We start from the raw sequence: 22,455 nt of genomic DNA, 5'->3' as shown, positions 1-22,455 counted from the left end.
CATCTGTACTTTTATGCTTATAATGCTCAGCATTTCGCTCACCGCTGCTTCAGTTGCAGAACTTGCGTCAATAATTTGTGGAACTGAAGTGAAGTGAGACAAATAACCTGCTGAAACAATGGGTCAGCGCCTGTGTTTATATTCCGAGCATTTCCATCGAGTAATTTATAACAATAAAGAGGCGAACAACGACTAAATTGGATACAGTGCCTATTTACTAACTACAGAGCACAAAGGCTGTGCACCATCAGTCAGCAATGTTGAAATAATGATTTCTGCCACATTGAGGTCAAGCACTGTATTGTAAGCATTATCGCTTCATGGACTTCGCATGCCTTGAACTGCTTTAAAAAAAATTCAAGGCATGCAGAGTTTGTTGTTCTTTGGCCTTAATCTTTTCAGGTCTGGTTTACTATTAAAACAAGTGTTTGAATAGTGAACATGTCTTTGTTTTGAATAGTTTAAAGCATTTCAATTGTTATAATCTTTCTTCTTCTTCTTCTTTTTTTAATTCCAGGCATTGGACCAGGACCGAACATCCCTGCAGAAGGTGAAGAAGTCAGTGAAGGCCATCTACAATTCAGGTCAAGGTGAGATGAAAACATTTCTAAAATAAGCAGGCGAGCTTTGGCTCCAGTTTAGGTGCATTTTCACAAAGCTTTAGAAATCCCCCGAGGTAAATCCCAGGATTTCCTAAATAAAAAAAAATCTCAATTGCTTGTTCCTCTTTTTTGTTTTTATTTGGATAGTTGCCTTTTTTTTTGTGGGACAGATGGTGTTTTGTGTATGTATTCAGGCTGTCCCAGAAACCAACACCTGAGTTTGTTTTTCCTCGTTGCTGCGACATGGATCCTGTGTAATTTCCCACTGAATACTTCAGAGAGTGGCCTCCTCCCTGCAAATTGACAGTTTGAGATGTTTGGCCCACAAAAAAAAAAAAAAAAAAAAAAAGTTTGTTTGTTCTACACGAAAAAAGAGGGGGGAAAAAAAGCTATCCTCGGCCTCATTGTGTCTGTGTAGAATGAAAAAGTCCAATGAACAGCTGCAATGACTGGAGGTCGGCTGTTTTAGAAAGGTTAGCCACCAGTTAAAGTTAATTGTGTGTTTGGCTGCACACAGTATTGTCCAGTTAAATTCAGGCAAATACTTTCTGCAAACTCAAATTAGATGCAAGAGTGGGAGGTTTGTGCTTTTTGGTATGTTCGAAGTGAGACAGATGGACTCAGGATTTGAGTTTATGAAGACAGAAGAACGACTCGTCGCCATCTGAGCCAACGTCGCTCCCTCGCGGTTTTCAGTTGCAGCGAGAAGAATACTTCTACTCATACCGACTCTCGTTGGGGATCCGTCTCTGCTGAAACACTTTTATTGCCGAAAGTGATAAGAATGATTATAGCGGTCAGTACTCCTTCAACAGCAGGCCTCGCAAAAAAACAAATCGAATGATTTGTATTTTAAAATCTAAGCGATGCCGAGTTGCCATCTGTCGTGTGCTGAGAGGGAAACTCGCACGATTCACTCCAAACTCACATGGCACATGGTTTGTTTCGCAGCAAGTAATTAATGAATGCTGGACTTTTTGTATTTTCGCAGCGAGAAATGTTGGCGTCGATGGCTGATGTAAAGGGAATGATAGCAAGCGCTTGTTCCAATTATGATCTCGTGTTGTTTTTTGAATTTGTCTGCATGACACCCGTGCACATTTTCAACAAAACATTCAGTTCCAAAAAGGTTTGTTTTAAAATAAATCTACCTTTTCTTTTACCATTTTCTCACAGCTGTTTCATCAGGCTTTCATTCATATTCAAAGCTTGCAGAGAGTTTGGACTTTTATCTTGTTTTACAAAAACCCTCCTGTTGTGTCCTCTCTTCTTTGTGAATCAACAATTATGAATGTTAAATTAGCATGAGCTTTTGCTCTCCAGTAGTCACTATTGATAGTCCTACCTCATTCTGACATGGCATGATACACAGATATGCAACTGAAATGGTGGCGCCAGATTTCATTAAATCGTTGATGTTATAACTTCCATGATTAACGTCTGGGCCTGCTTTTGCACCGGTTAAAAATACAGAGCTTGTTTTCACACTTGTGTTTCGGTTTATGTCAAGCGAGTTGAGTTTTGGAAATGAGAACTGTGCTGAAAAAAAATGATCAAACATGGTGAGAAAAAGAGATTTAATTCATCCTTGATATTTGGACCTAAATCTCTATCAACCACCACCACGGTTGATATATTTGGGAGGCTGCATTGACCTAAAGGTTAAAGGGACGAGCTTGTGACTGGAAATTTGCATATTTCACTTCCACTGCCTAAAACTGTGGCTCCCTGGGCAATTTGACTGCAGCTGCTTATGATATGTGTAGTGACGTGAGCTACGAATAGAATTGGTTTGACCTCGAGAAACATTTTCCTAAAAGTAATGAAATAAACAACTGAAAAATAAGATGAAAATGAAAATGTGATTTCATAAATTGTACAAACTAACCTCTTAAAGGGTGTAAGGAAATTCTGATTGTGGCATGATAAACATGTTCACATGCTCAGTAGTCATGGAAACATGATGTTCCCCATTCCATCATACTCTGTCGTCATGGAAACGTGAGGTTTTCCATATTCTATTCTATTCTATTCTATTCTATTCTATTCTATTCTATTCTCAGTAGTCATGGAAACATGAGGTTTTCCATCTTGCACAAACCATACCAACTGTAACCTAACAATTCATATTTTGTTGAATTTTGTAGCACCCATTCATACCTGTCCCTCCACGTTTTCTAAATTCACAATTGCCTTGGAAAAATGGGTAATAAAAGACGTCAATAAAATTAGGACTCAATAGAAATGTACAGACTGTGGTAAATGCTGGCGTTCTGGCTTATATTTACCTCGTTTCCAGAGTGACAAAAGTTCAAAAATGGCCACAGCAGTAATTATCTCTGCACGGCCCCTGCTTCACCTGACCGCCTACTCGGGTTTCCTCCGTCGATTTGGCAACAGCGTAAACACCTCCATCCTCCATCTTCTACATAACGATGTGGACAGATGGATGCCGCTGGCTGACTGACGCCCCCCCCACCCCCCCCCTCCCCCCGCTGAGTTTTCAGGGGCCCGAGAAACCGCACATCTAGTTGAAGTGACACCGACCGATGTAAAGGTGACTTACTATGGCCAGAAACATGCAAAACAAAAAGATGTCTGTGGAACAGCTGTGATGAAAGACCCACAGCCCAAGGTCGCATGTGTCTGTTATCACGTTGCTGATGTTCTGAAGAAACTTTCCATTGCAGGATCAGTGGAGTATTTTTGGCACATCTGTGTTACTATGAACATCAAAAGGAGACATTACAATTCTGTTTGTTCCAGGCGCATCACAAAAGAAGCCCATTAAGCGCCGCGTTTGTACTCAGTTCAACTGTTGTGAGAAAATTGTGCTTTTTCTGGCCATTCCTGCTTATGACGGTATAAACTTGACCAGCAGGTTGTTTGTAAAGGAAAGCTCTTGTCGTGTAGTTTCGAGGATAGAATTAGATATTAAAATCAACAGCATCTGATGTTGATTCCCCCTCATCGGAAAAAAAGCACAGATGTGTTGACAGCCCGAGGAATCTAAAATGTGTTTCATTGACTGTTTTTGTTTGTACTTTGGTCATCTCAGGCAAAAGATAAGCAATCAAAAATCTGCTTTCTTGTTTTCAGTGTCAGATTGAGCTTTATTGTTAATATTATCGTTGCCATGTGAGCTTGAAAGGACAAAAACACTTGCTCGCTCTCCATACACTTCCATGCAGAGCTTTTTTTTCTTTTTTTTTCATAAATGCCACGAGAACAATGGCTCCATTCTTTGCTAGCACCGTCTATTTTTCCCCTGAAGGCTCTGTTGGCATATGTAGACTTACAGGTTAAGGTTGTCATCCTTAGTCTGTTGTAGTGTTTTTGACCTCCGGTTCACTATTTGTGTAGTCAAACATCGAATCCTGCTCAAATCTGTAGGATTGTCAAGATCCATGATGAGAAGCCAGCAGAAAATATGGTGACTTTTTTTTTTTGGTTGTTGACATTTTCATCTCTATCTTGAACCCAGACCATGTCCAGAATGAAGAAAACTACGCCCAGGCTCTGGACAAATTTGGCAGCAACTTCATCAGCCGGGACAACCCTGACCTGGGAACAGCCTTCGTCAAGTTTTCCTCCCTCACCAAGGAGCTGTCGGCCCTGCTCAAGAACTTGGTGAGTCCAGCGCGTCGGCACTCGCGGCGCCATTAAAGTGAATAGCTGTGGAGAGAAGGCGCGCTCCTGCCGGTACGGGTGGTCCGGCCCCTCGCAAGGACAGAGAAAGGGAAAATGTCCATACAGCTGTCTTCACTTGCATAAGTGGTTTAGGATTTGGGTCCGGGGTTAAGATTAGGATTACATTAGGTTAAGGGTTGTGGTTATGCACGTAGAGAGGCGGACAGTCGGGAGAACACTTGTTAATGTAACATTAGAAATGTGCGCGTGAGTGAATTGAGACCGGTTCATCAGGCTCTGTGCCGGTACGAAATTTTGCCCACGCCGTCAAAACCCATCTTCACGTCCTGACGGTATAGCTGACTGCAGCGACATCGACTACCTCCGAGCATTGTATTTTTATTATTCCTTTTACCCAGACGGGCTCTTATCTCCCCGCTGTGGATTTCCCCTGACGTCTCTCGTGAATAATGCGTCCTGTTTAAATCCTGTGTGAGTGATTGTTGTTGGAAGACGAAGCAGACCCTCTCTCTCTCTCTCTCTCTCTCGCTCGCTCTCTCTCTTTTCCTGTGTGGCTGACAGTGAGATTAGACTCCATAAATACACTCGGCAGCACCAGGAACAACTATGTGTACACTTAAGGATGTGTGTGTGTGTGTGTGTGTGTGTGTGTCCATGTAGAAACTGTCTTATATCTTAAATCACTTGTCAGAGCTTTCCTGCAAATTGCGGGAAAGTGAAGTTGTATCTTTCTCATCCTCTCTGCCTTTGACCCTCGTCTTTTTCGCTTACAGTATAACACTAAATGAGCTTTTCAGACTTCAATAGCTGTGCCCCGGGGGCGGCTGGTAGGCGCGTGTACTACAAATTGGTATCGATGAGCAGCGCTTGCTTTGCATGTCCTACATGTGTTGTCGCCTTCCATGTAAAGACTTTACAACTGTTTCTTGTTGTTGTTGTTGTTGTTTTTCCTCACAGTTTATTTTACCTGGTTTGAGAATGTAAAAAGATTCGGTTACAGTTTCCAGGATGGGCTTGTTGGAGTACGTCGGCAGCCGGCCAGTGAGAGATTGATCCTGACGTTAGCCACATGCAAGACAGGCACTTAAGAAGCACATTAGCGCACATTAAGCGTTGTTTACTTCCCTGACCGCTGCTGTGTGTCTGTGTGGACTTGGCTAACGACGAGAGGGACTTAAATGCTTAGTACTGTTGTAAATGACCTTGCTGATCCTGACGGTTAGAGTTGCTGAGCATAGCTGTGGCAACCCGAGCTGCTAGAAAACTCATGCTTTAAGCTAATTCTGCTGTAAACTGACTTGACCTGCCAAATTCAGACACTTGTGCAGGAATTATCAACCTTGTGTCCGAGACTGTCTTAGTTCGGCACCAGGATAACAGACTTTATGAAATCTGGTAACTAAATACTATTTGCACTAGAGGATGTTTTGGCTTCATTGTAATGTTTTTACTTTTTTTTTCGCGGTTTGGACTGCAGCTTTTCTTTGAGGCAATCTAAAGGTGCTCGTGGGAAAAAGAAAAGACTTTAAACTTTTGCGTTAATGCATTGCACAACAGGAAGAAGGTTAAAGTTCATGTCTCTATGAAACACCAACAGTCATTTAGTTAAAGCCCGAGCCTTTAAGTCCACACTGAAAATACAATACGTCAAATCAATCTGTCTCCATATTTTCCAAAACTTGTATGCAGGTTTTCTAGGTTTTACCCCATCTTGTGAATTGTTTTGTTATTTTTCCAATAGTGGCGATGTATTCGACTTTCTGGTAAATAATTAAAATGTAATACACAAAATCATGACTGTAATATGAAAAGACAGTCTTTTCACAGTGAATTATTATTTGACTGCAGGTTTATCTATCTCTATGGAGCTTTTTAGCTCTATGTCAGTCTCTGTATTTTTATGTTGTTTTGCCTGATATAAACTGGTAATATGTCATAATATTAACAGTGCATGAGTAAAACAATGCAGGTACTGTAAAGACTCACTGAACAGAAAACATTTAAGGGACATCACTCATGTATAGAACAGAATAAAAACGAATGACTTCTAATAGTTTGCTGAATTTTGTTAATATAATATTCATGTTTTTGTATATAGATTTATGCAAAAGTTACTTGTTGGTGACCATGAATATTGTGAAGGACAATCGAGGTGGTGGAAACCAAAAGCAGAGCTCATTTCTGAATGGTGTTTTTTTTAAAAGAACACTTATCTTGCCTGTAGTGATAATGAGAAGAAAAGACTAGTGTCATTAGTTCAGCTTTCATACTTATTCACTTATCAGTGAAGCTCCACGTCATAAAGAAGTGAGTTAAATAGACAAAACTCTTATAACAGTTGAAGGATGACTATTATGTTTTTAGCAGATACCTCCTGACAGCATGTTTTTATGATATATTAACTATGTGACTTTGTCTCTTTGTGACTCCCCGTGGGCCTCCCCCCCTTCCCTTCTATCCCCTTTCAGCTCCAGAGCCTCAGCCACAATGTGATCTTCACCCTGGATTCGCTGTTGAAGGGCGACCTGAAAGGAGTGAAAGGGGTAAGATTTACATTAAACCGCTGCTTTTTCGTCTCTCCCTGTCTCCTCGTGTTCCGACTCAGCAGCGGGGCAACTGATCCCTTCAGCCTGCCTGTGATTAAGAGAGTCAGAAAAGAGAGCAGGGAACTCGAGAGACTGTAAATTACACAGGAGTAAGCATAGCCTTTTGTGTTGAGTTTGCGTTGAGTTACTCGGTTGTGAACTCTTAATGTTGGGAGGTACGCGGAGGGGCGTGGTCACTCGCTGGGCATCCAGGTCATAAATTGTGAGCGGAGCAAGGCACTTTCTGGGCCTCATGCAAGGATCAAACTCTGCAAATACCAGCGTCCCCACTGTGACCTCTTTGTAGTTTGCTGATTCTTGCTCTTCTGCCTCCCTGCAGGACATAAAGAAGCCCTTTGACAAAGCATGGAAAGACTATGAGGCCAAGTTGTAAGTGAATAATGAAAGCATGATTTTGCAATCTTCTATAGTTGCACCATATAGTTTATTATAAAGTCATGAATAATGGATCAAACGCAGTTGGTAATATGCAGCGATGGCGCTTTGAGCCTTCATGAGCTCACAATTGCGAACCTTTTGTGCCCTCCGGAGGAGAAGTGCCTCCCTTTGGTGACTTGTGTGCCTCTTTGTCTCAGTACAAAGATTGAGAAGGAGAAGCGGGAACACGCCAAGCAGCACGGGATGATCCGCACCGAGATCACCGGGGCCGAGATCGCAGAGGAGATGGAGAAGGAGCGACGCCTCTTCCAGCTTCAGATGTGCGAGGTAAACGTTGGTCTCTTTGAATCCGACTTCAACACAAATCACAACTGTCGGTTTGGATTCAAACTCATTCATTAAAAGAGTAAAAGAGTATTGATGGATCGTACCTCGCCTGCTTCCATGAAGATCCTGCACTGCACTTATTCAGTAATCTGTTATGTCAACAATTACATCGTATGATAGATTTAAAATATACATTGGATAAAGTGAAACCATGTAAGTTTAAGTCAAATCATATTATATTATGCTATATTAAACTGTTAATTTCATACCTGATAACAATATTATTCATGATTTCGTGCTGCCTGATGACGGTACGCATCATGTAAAACAGCTTTAGTCATGAAAAGAATTGAACTCCTCATCAGTCCTACTGAATTTCAATTCATTCCATTAATTATTTTTCCTGAGATAACAGAAAACTTCTCTTCTGAGAGTGTCGATTGTGTTTTGTTGGCCTTCAACATGAGCAGCCTATTAACCGTCTGTGAGGCGTTCAGGGACACATCAGAGTTTCCATGACCTGTGGTCTTCATCTCATTGGAGAGGGGGTTCAAGGACAGTTTGAGTGTCGGTCTTCACAGCTCATTGCACAACTATTGTTGTAGGTTTGCTGTAAAACAGATAAAAACTCACTTCCTAAAGATATGGGTCTGGTTTTGATTTCATTGTCTGCCATAAATGCTGAATTCCTTTGGGGGTTTTTTCAAAGAGATGAACAGTATGGCTAAAAAAATTGTCCATTCTTGACATTTTTCCAAATATAAAGGATATTTTAACAGCCCAGCTCTTTTAAAAAGTCACATCGTCAAATATATTTTCACCATAAAAACCTTGAATTATGTTTTTTTCTTTTCTCTATGATACGTTGCTATTATTCTCAGGCATATTCACCCACTCGTGCTACAAAGAGATGAACACAAACTCTCATAAAGGGAAAGATGCAAATGTTGCCTCAGGTCTCAGTGTGTTAAAGTGATGTGTTTTGGCTTTCTCTGCAATCGCAACTCAAGCAGAACGAGTGTCTTGAGGACAAAATGCTCCCTGTGAGGTGAAAGTTCACCTCACAGCTTCTCATTGTGTTAGATTTGAGCCGCTGGTCACGTTGTGAGTCGAAGACACTGCTACTGAAGATGTGTAGTAATTCTGGGGGAATGCAAGGCCTGTTGGATCAGATCATTACTTAGACAAGGCGTCCAGACACAGATCACATGCCAGTCAGACTTTTTAGTTTCATCTAAGCAGTAGTGGAGGTTGGAGGTCATTATGCATGAACTGTGGAAGCTGCTGTCTTGTTATGAGTCACTCTGGATTATAAATAAGTGTTGTTTTTTTGAACCCACATCCTCTTTATAAACAAAAGACCTAGTTTGTGTGGTTTAAAGAGGCTGAACATCATGCAATGAAAACATCCTGTCGGTCATTTCAATAAGAAAGTACATTTTCTTCTTATCAAAGCTCTTCAATGTGCAAGATTAGTTATTTTCTTTCTTTGTAATTTGTCTTAATAAAAGCTGTATGCACTAAAAGATACAGCCATAGTGCCACTGACTCACAGGAAAACTATGGAATTCTCTCCTCTGTCAGCGCTGAGGTGGATATTACAAACTAGCTGATGAAACGATTTCGATGTTCGCCCTGCTATGTAAACCCGTTTCTCTTTTTAAAACGTGTTGATTTTTCTTGGTATTAATGCACAAACGCTGGACTTAAAGTAACCCGACAGCCAGAATTAAGTGTAAAACAAACGCGTGCTCTTTCCGTGCCCGTGAGAATCGGAGCGAACGGTTCGAGCTCACTCCGCTTTGCCAAAAAAACCTCTCTCGCGGTGGGCGGTGACGCCTACGCCTCGTTCACTGTTTTATCCCGGTAGGATTTTTTTTTTTTTACTCAAATTACATAATGGCCCGATGGCTGTTGCACTGCTGTTGGTTGTGTGAATAATTCACTCGAGAACTCGCCGCTCTCCTTTTGTGCGCCGCCGCCATGCTGATCTGCCCTCTTCTCACCGTGACTCTCAAGTGTTTTCTTGCCCACATTTCCCACCTGCGTTCAAACGTCTCATTCTGTTACTCAGCGGGACTCGGCTACCAGGAATGTTTCCCAGTCCCTCCGTTTAGCCTGCTACCTCGCCTAACCCACAGTTATGAATTATCAAGTCAAAGTAAAGAGATGTCCTTGTTGCGTGTCCACTCCCTCTCACCACTTCACTCAAACTAACTTGCCGTTTGAAATCCGTAAAGCTTTGTAGCTGCAGTAGAAAGGCTCAAATTATTAACAGCAAAATGTAGATGTAGATTAAAGCCACACCAAGTCTTTGGTGCAAGTTGCAATTTCTTGCTGTAAAAGAGAGCAGATGAACAGACGAATGCAGTTCTGATTGTAAACTGTGGATCTTTCAGTCTCCACAGCAAACAGTGATTCTGTGCATACACAACTAATTATAATAATGATAATACAAACTCCATCATAATGTAAAAAGCTTCATTGGCACTTCAGCTTCACCAATAACCTTTTTTGTCTTTTGTTGAATGAATATAAATCTATTATCTGCAGTCCTGGATATATTCTTATCATTAATTTCTCAGTTAAATATCTGTCTTTGTCTACTTTCTCCTTTAAGAACTTTGTGCTGCTGCTTGTCGGAGCTTTATAACGTTAAATGTGGTTAAAGTAAACCAAAATGTGAAAGTTGACTGCCCGAACAGTGATTTTAAAGAACGTTTAAGTTCTATGATGACCACGGATGGTGCAGACTTGTGATCATCACTGGGTTCAGCAATAAAATTCTATTTTTCAGGAAACCTATCTGTCAGTTTCTGCATTGTGCTGTTTAGCAGTCCGCCTCCACTCGATCCAGGATGCCAAAAACAAGTTGTTGCTCACACATCATGTCAGCTCTTGCTTCCTCAGTTCCCGTTTGGATTCCATCTCTCTCGTCTTTCTCAAATCTTTGCATGTCCTCTGACACATGGTGTGATACTGATTTGCTCTGCGTGAGTCCTCTCGGGAGGGTAAAAATGGTCGTCTGTGGCTTTTGGCTTCTCGTTTTTGAGCCAGCCTCACTTTAAATGCTAGTTTGATGACTGTGCGGTCACAAGAATATATTTGACTTGAAATGAAAACGTCAAGGCGCTTTGTAATGAGAACAAAACTGCCTGTGGTCTATCCGTATATAATCTGTTTCAGGCCAACTGCAGGTCATCCTGCAGGCCAAAGATAATGAGGTTTGAAAAGCATGTATCTGTCGATGCTTCTATAGAATTGTTAGTATTGGATTCAGAAATGTGTTTCCGGTGCTTATGACAATCTGAATCCCTGTTGTTTTGTTTGGATATATAGAGTAAGACGAGCTAAAGAGGCTTTACACAATACATATGACTACAGTCTCTGCAGATTTGCAGAGCACATTCAGATTTATTTGTTTTGTGAATGCATTTCTGGTGCTATCACCATTCACCTCAAATACAGTTTCATTTATCAGATGAACTTGTTGTGTCCGGGCCTAGATTTGCAATGTATTTGTATTTTTGCAGCATGGAGTCAGTGTTGAAGGTGCTTTGGAAATACAAATACAAGCCTCAACAATCACAAATATCAGATATAGACTACATTGTGCGTGCGTGCGTGCGTGTGTGTGTGTAGGGCAGTTGCTGCAGTCAGTGGTACAATCTGTTCATCCCACTTAACCTCATTTCTCTCTGTTGCGTGCTCTCACACTCTCTCTCTCTCTCTCTCGCTCTCTCTGTCCATGTTACTCAATCACAAGATTACAGGATGCTTTCACTCTCTCACCCTTTTCATCCTACGCTGTCAGCGAAGGAGCGTGGAAAGGCGTCGCTCAGCGGGCTGTATTATGTTCTGCCCGGACGCGGCAGCGGTGGAAAACGTCGCCGCTCATTCACACAAACGCGTCCAAAGCACGCACATTCGGCGGTGCCCTCCGGGACACCGAACCCACACAGGCTTCCGACAAAATGTGGATAATCTGTTGTCCAACAAGCACTGTCAGGCAGACAAAGGGACAGCACATGCGTGCGTACACACATGTATGCACACACACGTGCACTCATCCGTGTGCTAACACACACACACATGCGTCCGCACACGATGTGTGGAGCAGATTGAAACTGTGTTGGCGTCGGCAGCACCAGAGCAGCATTGTGTAATAGATGAGATTTTACTGTGTAGCTGAAAGTGGTCTTTGGCTGTGACTCTTTGTAAATCTCTGGGGATTGGCATGCTGTGGGATTAGTTTAAGATAAAGATTATCTTTTATACATTTGTTTGGTGGGTGCAGTGTCTGAAGACGTTTGTTTTGATTCTTCAGACAGGCTGAGTGAGCACACAGCCCACAAAGCACTTCCTCTGGAGGCTATTCTCCCTTTTTTTTTATCATGCTAATGTGAAATATTTCTCATCACCCTTTTGAAACTTTATTTAGATCAAGGCGGAGGGATTGTATTCTCTAGTTCTACAAGGCATTTTCCACAGTGTTTACCAGTCTGCCCCCACTCCCACAGTGTCAAGGCAATCTGGGCTCCCACATCAAAGGCTTCGTGAAGCATATGCACACTCAGATGTGATTATCATAATGCAGTGCTCATATTCACAGTGTCTGTTGCAGAGTAGGAGTCTTCACTGTCTGTCGAACAGTGCTGACATATTATACCTCATTAAGCCACACACACACACACACACACACACACACACAAAAAATCCTCTAAACGTGCCCTGCATTTCAACTCATGGCTGAACTCTCCACCTCTCCTCTTCTTGCAGTACCTGATCAAAGTAAATGAGATCAAGACCAAGAAAGGAGTGGACCTCCTCCAGAACCTGATTAAGTATTACCATGCACAGTGCAAGTAAGTACCACCTTAATCCCCAACCCACCCTCTGCAATACACTGCTGCCGTGTGCACCAAACCAGCCTAGTCTGACACTTCTCCTCAGTCTTTGCAGCAATTTATGTCAATTTTCTACCTCCTGTGGGATTCACAGATTTTGGGGGTCTACAGTTAGTTGTATATATACATATATAGCTCTCATAAATATGCAAAAGTCATCATACAGATGCGTTCTGACAGCGGCAGAGTTCTGGTGGGTAAATAAAGTGGGCGCGCTCCCCGCCAGAACCGCAGCTCATGACGTGACAGGATGACAGATTTACTCTGTGTTACTACGTCCTGTCAAAACACTGCGGCAAAACAATATACTTTCCCATTAATCTGTTCAACCTGGGACCTGATGGATAGAATTGCTACGGTGTTGATAGATGGGGGGGTCTTCGGACTCCAGATGTGGACCCGAGAAACGGGTGAAGCTCCCTGCTCGAGGAGAAGGAATCATCTGAAGCACTAAAGAAAGTTTACATTTAAGAAACTTGAAAATGCGAAAGACCTTCTTGCATGGAACCCCTGCTGGTCCACTGCTTTTCCTTTCATGAACCACTTCTGATAGATACTGACCCGAAGCATCAAAAAGGAGCTGCGATTTTTTTTTAGACTGAGGACAAATCCATTTATTGCCGTTTTACTTGAGCAGAAAGCAGCTCGTCGTTAGTTTGTGGAGAAATTGTTGCTTTTATGATTAAGTTCTATTGTCTGTGTTCATCAGGTTCACTTTCAGTTATTTTGTTTATAATTCTCTGTATCACAGACGTCACATTTAACTGGTGGCCTTCTCCTTGGTTACGTATTGGTTTATGTATTTTACATGTAACATATAGTCCACTGCTGGATTGTCCAATGAAAAAAGGAAAAAAGTCAAATAAGATATGTAAGATGTCATAAAATGTATTAAATTTCACTGAAATACAAACTGAAATGAAAAGTCTTGAAAATGTCATAACTGTACAGCGGAAGTTTTAAACTGTCCATTAAATGAGAAGTAAAATGAATTGAGGTTTGCTGCTCAGCTAAATGTCCGTAGAGTCAGGGGAGGTGAATCCTGCACTTACGGGTTAGATTGTGACACTTTGCAAGGTCAACAGTACTTGACTCAAGTCCCTGGGTAGAGAGGGAGGAGAGATGTGGGATCCTCAATGCAGAGACTGGAGAGAGAAAAAAAAAAAACAAGCAGCGCAAAGACACGTCAGGGAGAGTAATGAAAAAAAGGAAGTGGGATACAAGCTCTAAGAGGAAGAAAGCATTGGGAAGAGTACAGAGAGCAAGCGAACAAGGGGGGGGGGGGGGGGGGGGGGGGGGGTCATTAGGGGTGATTTGCAGCTGCAGCGCTGCGTGGAGGTGTGTACCGCTGACGGATCGGTAATGGATTTCAGAGCGCGCTTAAGCACCTCTGCAAATCTGCCGAGCACTTGGCCACATACAGTTTCTGTGCCCCGAGCCAAAGGTGCAGGCACGAGTCGAGCCGAACGTTAAACTGCCCCAATCTGTCTCGTTCTGAGGGTGACCTTCAGAAACGGCCCGTAGGGACACGCTGCAGCACATGACATTTGTTCAGTGCTAATCCACGTAAATGGACGAGTGAACATCGTTGCCAGTGAAATTGTACTGTACGGTCTGTTCTTTCCAGTTTCTTCCAGGATGGCTTGAAGACAGCAGATAAGCTGAAGCAGTACATCGAGAAGCTGGCAGCTGATCTCTACAATGTAAATACTCACTTCTCTTATGGCTGATTTCGTCTGTGAGGCGAGGTGCACAGCAGTCTGACACTGTGCTTGGTTGTTTTCGTCTACGTAAATACACTTTGAGTTGATTCCTGTACATAGTCACTGAAGAATTCATTTCAACTGACACTGTTCCATCCATCCTTCCATCCGTTATAAGAATACTGCTATATTCTTCTAAAGCAGCACTGTCATCAGAATACAATGCTCTGCAGTTTAAGTCAGATAAGCCGAGTCATCTGTCATGATTCAGGACTTCATATATGCACTTAGGGCAACATCTGTCAAAATTGAAACAGCGCCACATGTTCCTGGCAAAAATTATCAAAGTATCTTGTATTTTAAGAAATCAGTGGGTTTATCATATTTAGTTATTTATATAAATTCAGCACTTCTGAATGATTCATGCAATTGCACAACTCAGAAGCTGGATTTGAACAGCCGACCTGTGTAGTTTGTACCCCGCCTTCATCCATCATCAGCCGGGATCGACTCCAGCTACCCACAAACCTGAATTCAATAAAAGTGTTATTGAAGATGAATGAATGGATAATGTAAAGAGACAGCATTAGCGTTCACAAGACAAAAACCTGCTTTCAATGCAATCGATGAAAGTTCGCTTAGAAGCATTTAAAATGTCATAGGATGGTTGAAACGCAGTCAGAAATTCCTTCTCCGTTTGCATCGCCTACGGTGACAACAGTCGTCTGTGAACCCGTCATTGTATGACACCAACCCACGATCAAAGATCAAAGATTCAACCAGGGTCCTCCCATGCAAATGATTTCCTCCCAAAGTAAAGGTTTTCCTCTTCCCCTCACCCACACATATTCTTCTCGGCAGATCAAACAAACTCAGGATGAGGAGAAGAAGCAGCTGACCGCTCTGCGGGATCTGATCAAGTCTTCCCTCCAGTTGGACCAGAAGGAGGTATGCAGGTCACACCCATCCACCCGTAGCCAAATTTAAACCAAATCCTCTGCCAGGGCAGCACAAAATGAGCTAAACTGGGCTTAAAGCAGCCACAACAGACCTGATTCAGTCTGTCCAGTCACACTGAACCCCCACTCCTCCCTTTTTTTTTGTGTGTGTTTTCACAATTTAACCGCACGCTTCCTCTCACTTTGGCCACCGCCACGTTTGGAGCTCGTCTCCTGCAGCACAGAGCGAGTGCCCAGTGCTGTACCATGCTGGTAGCCAGTGTGTGGTAGGCTTTGCTGGTGACCAGTGTTGTGCCTCACTGGCTGCTCAGTGGAGAGCCCGACACACACACACACAGATACACACCCACACACACACACACACACACGCTTAAAAACACTGCCAACTGGATTTACTTTTGTTGTCGGCGCCGGCTGCTGTCGCTGTGTTCCTTTTTCACCCTCCCGGTTCACACGTTCACACTCTCAGTACGCCGATCTGCATGACAATCTATACAGCTTTCACATTTTAATCAACACTCTCGCCGTAGCAATTTCTGGTGAGCACTCTCAAGACACTTTGTGGTTCAGTTGGACACGCGGTTAGACGACACTGTTTCACACTCTCTCCACCTGAGCCGGATCTTTCACGCCTCTCCCCTCTATCTCCCCTCTCTGCCTCCTGCTTGTCTGGAATCAAGTCTAGAAGAGTAAGTGCTGGTGCACGTTCAGCATGCTGGCATCTGTCTGTTCTGCTTGACAGTAGAGTGGTTTGGCCCGTAGAGCATGCGCTTGTAGGTTGTTTTATATTCCAAGTAGCATTGTTCAACGTGAGAGGTCCTGCAGTTTGAAGATGGAGAATCAGCTTGTGGTGTGTGTGTGTGTGTGTTTTGCATGTTTTCAAACTGCGTCTCTGTACTGTACACTGTGTTTACCTCGTTTCCGTGCACGTGTGTTTTTTTTTTCCCACAGGACTCGCAGAGTAAGCAGGGTGGCTACAGCATGCACCAGCTGCAGGGGAACAAGGAGTTTGGGAGCGAGAAGAAAGGCTACCTGCTGAAGAAGAGCGATGGGTGAGCTGCCAGCACAGCGGTTATTTCAAAAAAGTGCCACGGCGTCACCGTTTATGTTGCATTAAAATTTAACGTGCAACGCCGAGAAGAAAAGACTTGACAACCCTTTTGCTAATGTGTGGGCGCGATCCCCCCCCCCCGCTCCCTCCCCGTTCTGTCACACACAGGCTGCGAAAGGTGTGGCAGAGGCGGCAGTGCTCAGTGAAGGGAGGCATGCTCACCATATCTCACGCCACAGTGAGTACACACAAACACATCTGTACAGAATTACCTCTTGGGCCCACTTGATATGATGCTGTTCTTGTCCGTTTACGGTCATCGTACTATCGCAGTTGAATGTCTGACTCTAACAAATCTACCCAACCTTACATGTTCTTGGGCTGTAGACCACCGCAGCACATGGAGAAAGGAAAAAAAAAAAAACCCCAAAAAACATGAACGCATAGGGAGAACTTGCAAACTGGATTTGAACCCTTCTTGCTAAGAGACAAGAGTGCAAACTGTTACACTTAAGACTAGTCAAACAACATAAAACCTTTATTACATGCATAACGTTGTGGGGCCGTACACTCCCATCCCCACGAGCTAGGTTGACCCCACAAGCAATTCAGCATCGACTCAGGCTCACACACACACACACACACACACACACACACACACACACACACACACACACACACACACACACTCACACTCACACTCACACTCACACTCACACTCACACTCACACTCACACTCACTCACTCACTCACTCACTCACTCACTCACTCACTCACTCACTCACTCACTCACTCACTCACTCACTCACTCACTCACTCACTCACTCACTCACTCACTCACTCAAACATGAACTCCACGACCCTCACAGGCGACAGTGTGGATCAAAGGGAAAACATCACGCAGGGATGTTGCGCTGGGCTTTTTCAATCTGCAGGCTGGCAGAGTACAATTGACATAGATGGGTTGTCATGGTAACCCCCCCCCCCCCCATCCCCCAACTCTCCATCCACCAGCTCCCCCTCCTCTTCGCCGTCCTCCTCCTCCTCCTCCTCCTCCTCTCTTTGCTGCCTGCCGTGCCTCGGTGACTCATCTCAGAGTGAGAGGAGAGCGTTGCAGTACACGCCATCGCGTCGGCGACGCCGTACTCACTGGCGTGCAGCAGGGCAGACGCGTTTTCACGTGTGACGTCTTCGTTTTTTTTCCGCTGCAGGAATCTAGAAAACCGGACTCACAACGGAAGAGTTAATGCCATCACAATGTCGGTCAAGCTCCCACTGAGCCCCAAACAAAACAGACCAACCGGGCTGAGGAGCTTAACTCAAATCAGTAAATGCAGCTAATTACAGCCGAGGTCTGCCAGGTGTCTCATGGCGAAATCCAATTGCCGATTTGAATGCAGGAATTCCAGCGTTGATTTTTATAGCATGTGCACTCGGCTGTTTCACTGTACTTTATCTCCTTCCCGCCTGCACACCGACATGCTAACCTGTTCTTATATAATGAAGGTCGACTCTTCTGCTGCTCCAGCTGTAGCGCTATGAATATCATTCACCCACTCATTGTAGGGAAATACACTGGATAACTGGGTAAAGCTTTCTTGACAAGAAATATTAAGAAAGTAGAGTGGATTTACAATGTTTTTACTTTTTTTTTAAATTTCAACTCTTTATTATAAAACAATATTTTATCCGAATTTTTAGGAAAGTGTGTTTTTTGTGTGTTTCTCTACTTAAGAATGTGTGTATCTGTCATATACATTTTGAAGGAGCCCTTCAGTGACTGCATTGTCCTGCTCTGCTCTGATTGGCTTTGTTGATGTTGTTATACTTTACATGGGAATAAAGGTCAAATAAATCCATGTTATACTTCGAGAGTTTAAACACCACATTGACATCCTTTTACAATCCGTACATGACAAGTGAGTTTTAGCAATTACCAATAAATAATTTTTTTGTAAGCTGATAATAACTGAATGCTAAAGCCTGACAGTAAAATCTCCAATCATCATTAATCAACAATTTATTAGTCACTTTACCAATAACTGATCTTCTATGATGCTCCACTATTCCTTGGTTAGAGAGAGCAGGATTGGCGGAGCAGCAGTGAGATTCATAATGATGTGGTAGCTATAGTATAAGATTGTTCTCCGTGCAAGTCTTTTATAGTGGCGAGAAATCCTAACTTAGATGTGGTTTGTTGCCATGGTAACGGCATGATAAATCAATCCCATTCACGAGTTCTCAGTTCACCGTTTTGAATTTTGTCTGCTGCCGCATGGCCGTGTTAGGATTGTGATTAGAGATGTGTCGAAAACCAACTTTTCCCCCGGTGTTAGTGCAAACGTTTACGTTCAAGGATGCTTGCTCTCGCTGTCGAGGGTTGGTGTGTCAGTGGAGCTGGTGCGGTGGGAGCTCCGGCAGCTTATTTACCATCAAGACGCAGTTGTTCCAGCTGTAACGCAGCAGGGAGGGCGATCTCTGGCAGTGCATAATGATGCGATGTGACGGTGAGCCTGTGCAGCCTGATTCCTCAACATTTGCTGTATTTGTTGCGCCCAAGTGTGACGAAGATGCGAGTCTTCTTGCATCTGCTGCCTCGAATTATCATCGTAGCATGCTGTCCTCTCAGATATGATGAGGAAACAATGCCTTTTGTCCTGTGGAGTATTGACGTGACTTAAGCCTGTGTGCGAAGGTGTTATTCATACCGGAGCTCTTAATCACTTCTCGGGGCAGTTTACCACCGCTCCGTGTTGTTTTTGCAGCCCCCGTGGCAGCTGAACTCTCGGTGACTCCAGTTGAAATGGCGCGATGCCAGCAGGCCAGCGCGGATCCAAGACTCATCACAGCCTGTTAGCATTTCATTAGCACGTGTCCAGGCCCCTCCTCTGCCCGGGCACTGGGCAGCAGACAAAGCTCAGTGTGTGTGCCAACTGGGTCCATTATTACAGTACGCAGGCCGGCCAGCACAGTCCACTTTCTGAACGGAGGAGCCTTTTACTTCACCTCGTGTCCCTGTGACAGTTTCATACTGCGCACATGAGGTGACACATTGTAAAAATAGTCAACATTTTAATCTGGTTTTGCTGCATTTTGCATCTATTTTTGAACAATACGAGGGTTTTATTCCAAACGCATGTCCGGGTAAAGTGGAATGTAAATGTAGTTTAAATCACTGCCTCTTTGTACACTGATGTGATAGTTCACAATCTCAGCCTGCAGCGAGAATATCTCCACTTCGAGGTCCACTCCCAACCCTTCTGCTTTCCTCACAAGTCACTTCCTCGTTAGTAATCGTAGTAATTATCTGCTTCAACAGTGCTGTCTGGCCTCATTTGTAACCATCCGTGTGTTTGAACTTGCAGTCCAACCGGCAGCCGGTCAAACTCAACCTGCTCACCTGCCAGGTGAAGCCCAGCGCTGAGGACAGGAAGTGTTTTGACCTCATCTCGCGTAAGTTCAGCTTTTTCTGCTGTTATAATCGCACGCGAGTGTATGCCTGCGCATTCACAGTCATGGTTTCTCCCTCCCGCAGATAACCGGACGTACCACTTCCAAGCCGAAGATGAACAGGAGTTTGTGATGTGAGTACTTCAGAGTGAAAAACACTCAAATCCCCAGTGAGAGTTTTCTCATCATGTTTTCAGCGGTAAACTAACAACAGCTAAAAAGCCAAAGTCTTATTATAACTGTCATCTTTCAGCAGAGTCCTGAGACTGACTCAGACGCGTGTGGGCGACCTGATGCTTTGTATTAGTGGGGTTGTTGGTTGGTGGCTGCTCCGTTGCTTTGTTGTCATTCTTGAGGACAGGAGGTGTTTAACTCGGCGAGGAGTAGAGTGACTGTTGAGAGTGGGTGGCAGCGAGGACAGCAGTGGGACTTGTGGTCTGGAGCATCTCATGTCGCTGTAACTTCACACTGTTGTTTCCACTGACATCTTAAACTCACACTCACACACACACACACACATGTGGGGGTCCATAAATGTATCGATATTGACCCAATTTTCAGCGTTTTAGCTCTTTACATCATCATAATGAATTTGAAATCAAAAGCTTATTTTGTGAAAAGACACTCCATAGCATTTCGAGCCTAAAAGCTAATAATTGCTGCCCCTTGCTGGGACGATACAAAAGCCTCGGTAATAAAAACACAAGCAAGAGCAACAAAAACACAATATATGGTCAGAAAGTCACGGGCAATGATATTTTAAAGGTTGATTAGAAGAGTGAGTGGTGTTGCCAAACTACAAGACAATGACCTTTGAGACACTGTTGCTCGTTTATCTAATATACAATATATGATAGGCAAACAAATTGGTTTGTTGTAATGTGAAGAGGTTGCTCGTAACATTATTTGAGACCGGTTGCTTCGCACTGGGTCTTTTACTGGTTACCTCCTCGACAGAGAAAATGAAAGTTGTGCTTTCATTTTGATTTAATTTGGATTTAAATCAGGTGAACACTGATTTTCCAACACATTTTATATGACATTTTACATCTTGTATACAAGAGAGAAACGTGCCAGGCACTTTCTTATTCTGAGATAGCGTGTCCTTTCTCTGGAAGCTTTGTTGCAGCCTTGTTGTTGCTCCTCATTCAGCGCTGCTTCCACACTCCTGGTATCTTCTTGTACGTGAAGTCCTCAGCTTGTGGCTCCTCTCCTCCACTTCGGTGTCGCAGCTCCGACTGCCGCAGCAGCCACTGCCGCAGCTCCTTCCTGGGATTTCCCTTGAAATATTTAGTATTCCATAGGGCTCCTGCTTTGTGCAGTCACACTCCCTCTCTAATAGGCCGCGAGCGCATTATAGCACGTAATAAAAGTCAACACGAAAACAATTCGCTCCTGCACGCCGGTGGATTTACATTATCTTTCACACGCGCTGACAATCTGACACATCGGTTCACAAACCCACAGCCTGTCTGCTCTCGGCTTTTACAAAGGGCAGATGACTGACAGTGACAGAGGAAGTGCTGACGTCAGCCTCACTGTGCGCGTCTGTGTGTGTATGTGCGTCTGTGTGCGTGTGCGTGTGTCAGTTCATTGTGTAGATTAACACAGCAGATTGTGCTGCGCAGTGAATGGTGGCCGCCCATGTCTGAATGCTTCAAAGGCATCTACAGTGTTTCCTGTCTGTGTGGCTCTTAATGACTGCAGTTCAGTGTGTGTGTGTGTGCGTGGGTGTGTTTGTGCATAAACAGTCAATGAAACCAATGTAAAATCAAGATTATTAAAAAAATTTTAGATGATGAGAACTGAATTATGCCGTTTTGACCAAGTCATTGTTTCTAAATAATCAGCCAGCTGTCTACTGCTACATCAAATTTTCTTCTTTTTATTTGTTCTCCTTGGCACACAGCGATATTAGCCTTGGTTTATTAAATCGAGTGTTCTATTACTTCCTAACAACAAAAAATACCAGATTTTAAAGTGTTTTCCCCCCAAAAAACCAAAAAACTGCATGCCTGTGTTCAGCTTGTCAGCCTGTTTGTCTGCAACTTTTTATTTCATGTATTTTTGGCTGTTTGACAGACACATTAACCTAAAACCTGAAACCTTTTTGGATGACAATCATTAACTGCAGCTCTCCATTGTTAATTTCCCCTTGAATATCTTGTTGTTTTAGCATGACATTTTTTTTTAATCTCAATTACAATATAAATGTACGTAAAACTCACATATTGAAATAATGGCTGTGAACAACGTGTGTTCCTCCCCTCTTTCAGCTGGATCTCGGTGCTGACCAACAGCAAGGAGGAGGCATTAAACATGGCGTTCCGCGGGGAGCAGAGCAGCGGAGGCGAGGACGGACTGGAGGACCTGACCAAAGCCATCATTGAGGACGTGCTCCGTATGCCAGGCAATGAAGTGTGCTGCGACTGTGGAGCCGCAGGTAAAGTGGGACTGCTGTCCACATAGAAAGGTCCCGTTTGCCTGGACTCGAACCATACATTGTTTTTGCCGTGAGGCTGGAGTGCAAGCCACTGCTCCACTGTGCCACCCCGCAGGGACCTTGTGTGGATATAAATATCTGTTTTTGCTTTCTGCTTAGTCAACCTTCACCTTGTCTCAGGATGAACAAACATCTTCATTTCAGCACTTTCCGGATTTACACGGGACGATGTTTTATTTAAAGGCGTGCGTCCGTCTCGACAGCTTCGCTGTATCATCACCGCACTCGGCCGGAGCGTCCTTCACTTAGACGGCAACCGCGCAAGCTGGGCTGCAAATCCCACCGCAGCCTTCAACAAACAAGCGTCTGCGTGCATGT

General features: G+C 43.7%; 1 protein-coding gene across 2 annotated transcripts in view; it reads left to right on the top strand.

Annotated features, from left to right (window-relative positions):
• The window catches only part of asap1b (ArfGAP with SH3 domain, ankyrin repeat and PH domain 1b), a 58,839-nt gene that overhangs the window by 21,685 nt on the left and 14,699 nt on the right, over positions 1-22,455 (top strand). For both annotated transcript variants that reach the window (XM_080514875.1, XM_080514876.1), the window contains exons 2-14: positions 518-590; positions 4,087-4,232; positions 6,722-6,796; positions 7,179-7,228; positions 7,435-7,564; positions 12,344-12,429; positions 14,099-14,174; positions 15,036-15,122; positions 16,085-16,185; positions 16,353-16,422; positions 19,550-19,637; positions 19,720-19,768; positions 21,911-22,077. In XM_080514875.1, coding sequence (XP_080371001.1) covers positions 518-590; positions 4,087-4,232; positions 6,722-6,796; positions 7,179-7,228; positions 7,435-7,564; positions 12,344-12,429; positions 14,099-14,174; positions 15,036-15,122; positions 16,085-16,185; positions 16,353-16,422; positions 19,550-19,637; positions 19,720-19,768; positions 21,911-22,077 — 1,198 coding nt within the window. The remainder of the gene's footprint in view (positions 1-517; positions 591-4,086; positions 4,233-6,721; positions 6,797-7,178; positions 7,229-7,434; positions 7,565-12,343; positions 12,430-14,098; positions 14,175-15,035; positions 15,123-16,084; positions 16,186-16,352; positions 16,423-19,549; positions 19,638-19,719; positions 19,769-21,910; positions 22,078-22,455) is intronic.

Source organism: Blennius ocellaris (assembly GCF_963422515.1).
Source record: "Blennius ocellaris genome assembly, chromosome: 19".
Taxonomy (NCBI): Eukaryota; Metazoa; Chordata; class Actinopteri; order Blenniiformes; family Blenniidae; genus Blennius; species Blennius ocellaris.
The sequence above is the reverse complement of the archived record's forward strand: the minus strand, read 5'-3'. Positions and strand labels throughout refer to the sequence as shown.